Genomic DNA, 4,096 nt, shown 5'->3' on the forward strand with positions numbered 1-4,096 from the left:
TTAATACGTTAACAAGGGTTTTATTGCATTGTATTTATGAGTGGCCAGAAACAACTGTCTTGCAGTAACTGTCAGCAAGAGTGCTGAGGATCTGTGAAGCTGGTCGCTCAGGAACACAGACCTATTGACTTGTATTTAATGCAATGCGAAGTGCTATTACAAATGTGTTGTTGTTAATCTACAGGCCAGTGACTTGTTGTTTTTCTCATTTGCTCTCCACCATCCTGCAGTACTGCAAGTGTCTTGCACTAGGGCAGCCATTCAGCTTTGGTCAGCAGGATATGCCCCGACTGAGGAGGCAAATGTACAAAGAACTGTGTCACTGCAAGCTCACCCTGTGACCCACCACCCCTACCCCAGCTTGCCATCTCCACCTGCTCCCACCCACAACTCTAACAAGATGGAGGGACAATTATATAACAAGAAGAGGACAAGGGGAGCAAATGATTGACTGGAAAAAGAGAAACTTTTTAAAACTTTATTTTTCTCTGCCAACATCCAGAGAAACAACTTCTTCTATTGTTGGTGATGTCATTGTTTCACTTTTTTGTCTCTCTTTGCTTCCCTCTCTCCACCCTTTGAAAACTCTGATTTAATTTCCATGTCATGGTTATTCCTTTGTGGTTGACAGAGGCCAAGACTAGCTTCCGTTTTGGGAATGTGCTAATCTTTCATCCTATCGTAGTCCACTTGTGTTTTTCAGTCTGAATGGGAGCATGAAGACGATCATGAAGATATATAAAGAATCCAGTCTAGATGCAGGGTTGGACCACAGTCACATCTGACTTACTTTCATGTAAGATGCCTGAACACTTGAGTGCAGAGGTAGCGTGGCTGTATGGCAAAAATTATTTGAACCAGTCTTTGTAAGCTTGTGGTTAAATAGTACCAGTGGATTTTCATGCCTGCCATCCATCTAATCCATGCAATATGTTGTGTTCCATTCCAAATTGTCAGAAGTGTGAGAAACTCTCAGCTGATACCTTTGAAACCAAGAAAAAAAACAACCTGCTGCAGTCAATGTTATGTTAACAATGATATCTATCTAGTTAGCACATAATTTCCCACTGCAGTGCAACATGACATTTTCAATGTATAATATTTAGTTAACAATTTCCAACAAGATGTTTAGATGGATTTAAAGTAATGCTAAAAATGGAACTTAGAATGCATAGTTGAGGCTGCCATGTTGACGACAGAAAGCACAGTTTCGGTGTATGAAGAGACGTTCTAGTGCATCTTTCTGAGGAAAATCACAAATAACACAACATCTTTGGAGTACGCCACATATTGACCCCTGTGCCGGAAACTTCCTCTGCCCCCCAATCACTCTTCCCAGTCATACAAACATCTTTATGTGGGAGACTGGATCTACATCCGTGGATTAATGCAAGCCAGAATTAGAATTAGACAAGCCAGAATTACATATTGGCCCAAAGAAGGGGTACCTTTACATTGCATTTATCCTTTTCTGTGTTTTATCTGTGAGTAAATGTGTTGATATGCTTATTGCTTTAAACAAATTGTGTTAAAAGGAGGACTACTAATTTGTGTTATTTTTGGAGTAAGTACAAAAGAGATCCTCTGGTTAGTATTTCGTTGAAAGTTTCAGAGCCATTTTGGTGAGGACCACGACTTCTACGCAACAGATCCAGTATGTCTGCAATAGAGTTACAGTACCCTCCTCTTCTTTTTATAATGAAAGACAAATTTGTTTGTAGCTGTGTGTTTTTGATTTTTTTTTCTTCTTGTTTTTTTAAACATGAGTTGATGCAACAGAGTTGACAGTTTTATATATCTTCTACAATGCATTATGGTTGCTAAAAATAAAAATACACGGTAAACAATTGCTTGTGCATTTTATCAATGCGACTGCATGCACATCAGCTGGTTATGCTCATATGATCCACATGTTATCCTGACTCCAGTGGTGGAATGTTACATAGTACATTTACTCAAATACACTATTGGGGCACTTGAGAATTCCATTTTGTTAGAGAGGATGATGACACGTGATGAAAGGCCCCAATCAAACCGGAGGGTTCACGATGCTCCCAATAGGGTGTGTGTGTATACACTTTGGATTGGAATCGCTGTATTGTGAGCCGGCTGGCCCTTGCATGGCAGGCATCAATGTGCGTGAATGTGACAAGTGCTTGTGGTCAGTAGACCAGAAAAGTCAATTTACCGGTGGTGAATGTCCGTGACCAGAAGGTTGAAGCTAGTTTGTTGTCTCACCGAAATGCCACCTGACCCACAACTTCTAGAGTTTCACAATGACCAAGTATGAAATCAGAAATGTATTCCAGTCAGCAAAAAGTATTTTTTTCACTATTCACATAAATGCATCCATTCAGCATTACCAGGGTTGTTTGGTTTGGAAATGGCAATCAAAGATCATTTATGTTAAATTGCTATGATTTATCGTTAGACTTTCCAGTGAAGCGGTATACCAGGATTACATACAGACAGGTAAGAGCAACAAATGCAGATGAATCCGTACACAACACAGGGTCACTACATTTTTTTTCTGGAATCAAACTGGTAACGTTCAGGTCAGAGGGTTCAGAACACTACCTAAAAGTTAGAGAGGGAAAGGGACAGTACAATGCCCAAGTAGGTATAAGATGTATATTCTGTAAAAGGTCACAGGTCACACTTGATCTCACAACCTTTTCCACCAATGGCCCATTGTAATCATGTTGAAGCTACCCAGAGAAATGGCAAAATCGGGAAGGTGGCTTCACGCTAAGACTTTAACAGCCATTGGTGTTGTGATAACAGCTGTCCATGCATGTAAAGGCAGATTTGCAAACTAGTGTCAAAAAATCAGTTATCAAGACAAAATTCTGAGAACCACTGGTTACCAACCTGTGGGTTGGGACCCCCACTAGAGCTTCATGGGGGTGTCACAAGGCCTTTCCGATTTAAAGGGGTGTAAGAAAAAAAATATGTAGGCCTATATCTCAGCATTTTGTTTATGTATGTGAAGAAAACTAATTATTATTTAAGATCTAAACTTTGAACACCTCAGCCTGCATTAGAAAAGTACGCAGTTAAAACAACCAAAGAGGCAAAGACAAGCATCAGGAAGAAGAACCGACTGAATTTGTCAAGAAGGAAGCCTATTAAGTATGTATGGTTGTTTTTAAATACATAAATATTTTTATGCATGGGAAGGCAGATTTCTTAGTAGTAGTAGTAGTAATCTACTGTTGAGTCTCTGTACTAACTAATCAGTTAAAGTAAATGCTTTTTGAAGCAGAGAAGAAAACAACAACCAGAAAAAAGTCTTGAACTACAGAAATGAATGTGTGATAAGGCCTATCTGAATGAAATCTTGCATTTATAAATGACTGTGAGATAATAATAATAATAATAATCAGTGTGCCACCTCTAATAAAAAAGCTACAATATACATACATTTTACTTCCAATATATATTATTTTGCCTCATGTTATCCAGAGCCATAGTCATGATGAAGACTGTACATTTGATCTAAATATGAAATATCCATAACATATGTAACTTAGTTAAGGTTTGCCAGTTTACTCAATGATATAAAAGGGCCCCCTTAAGGAAAGGGATTGGGTACCACTGGTATAATGGATTGCAATTTGGAACAACGTGCATCTTGGGGAATGATCTATGAAAATACTTCACACTCACATTTCAAGCTTATCTCATGAATTGTGTTAGGATATTTTACAGATGACTACAGTGTGACTCAACAGTTACATGTTGTGCAGATTACATCACTGGATATGAGATGTGCCACTTCTGTAATTTTCCATTTTTTGAATTACTAAATACGAAAGATTACGAAAAATGGTTCAGACGAAAAAAAATCTGCCCTACCCGGCCTTTTGTCTGCGTTGACAAATGGCTGAACTGAGTAAAAAATATTTACGCCGGAGTAGCCCGGGTGAAAGGAGCTTGGTTAGCTCTCACGCAGTTGGCTTATAAAACGTAACCCCCGCCCCCTTAGCATGCTAACGGTAACACAATCGTACACTACTCGAGACGCTACAGTCCGCCTATTTTATATGACGTACAAATTGACCAATCAGAAGCCTCTGTGGGCGGGCGTATGGCT

The 4,096-nt window shown here is 39.2% G+C and overlaps 1 protein-coding gene across 2 annotated transcripts in view; it reads left to right on the top strand.

Moving 5' to 3' along the window:
* The window catches only part of LOC118338211 (sentrin-specific protease 3-like), an 18,336-nt gene extending 16,488 nt beyond the window's left edge, over window positions 1-1,848 (top strand). For both annotated transcript variants that reach the window (XM_035675471.1, XM_035675472.1), the window contains exon 12: window positions 231-1,848. In XM_035675471.1, coding sequence (XP_035531364.1) covers window positions 231-341 — 111 coding nt within the window. In that variant the 3' untranslated portion in view covers window positions 342-1,848. The remainder of the gene's footprint in view (window positions 1-230) is intronic.
* Window positions 1,849-4,096: the final 2,248 nt, after the last annotated feature.

This window comes from Morone saxatilis, unplaced genomic scaffold (assembly GCF_004916995.1).
Source record: "Morone saxatilis isolate NCDOM2014 unplaced genomic scaffold, NCSU_SB_2.0 Contig4, whole genome shotgun sequence".
Classification (NCBI taxonomy): Eukaryota; Metazoa; Chordata; class Actinopteri; family Moronidae; genus Morone; species Morone saxatilis.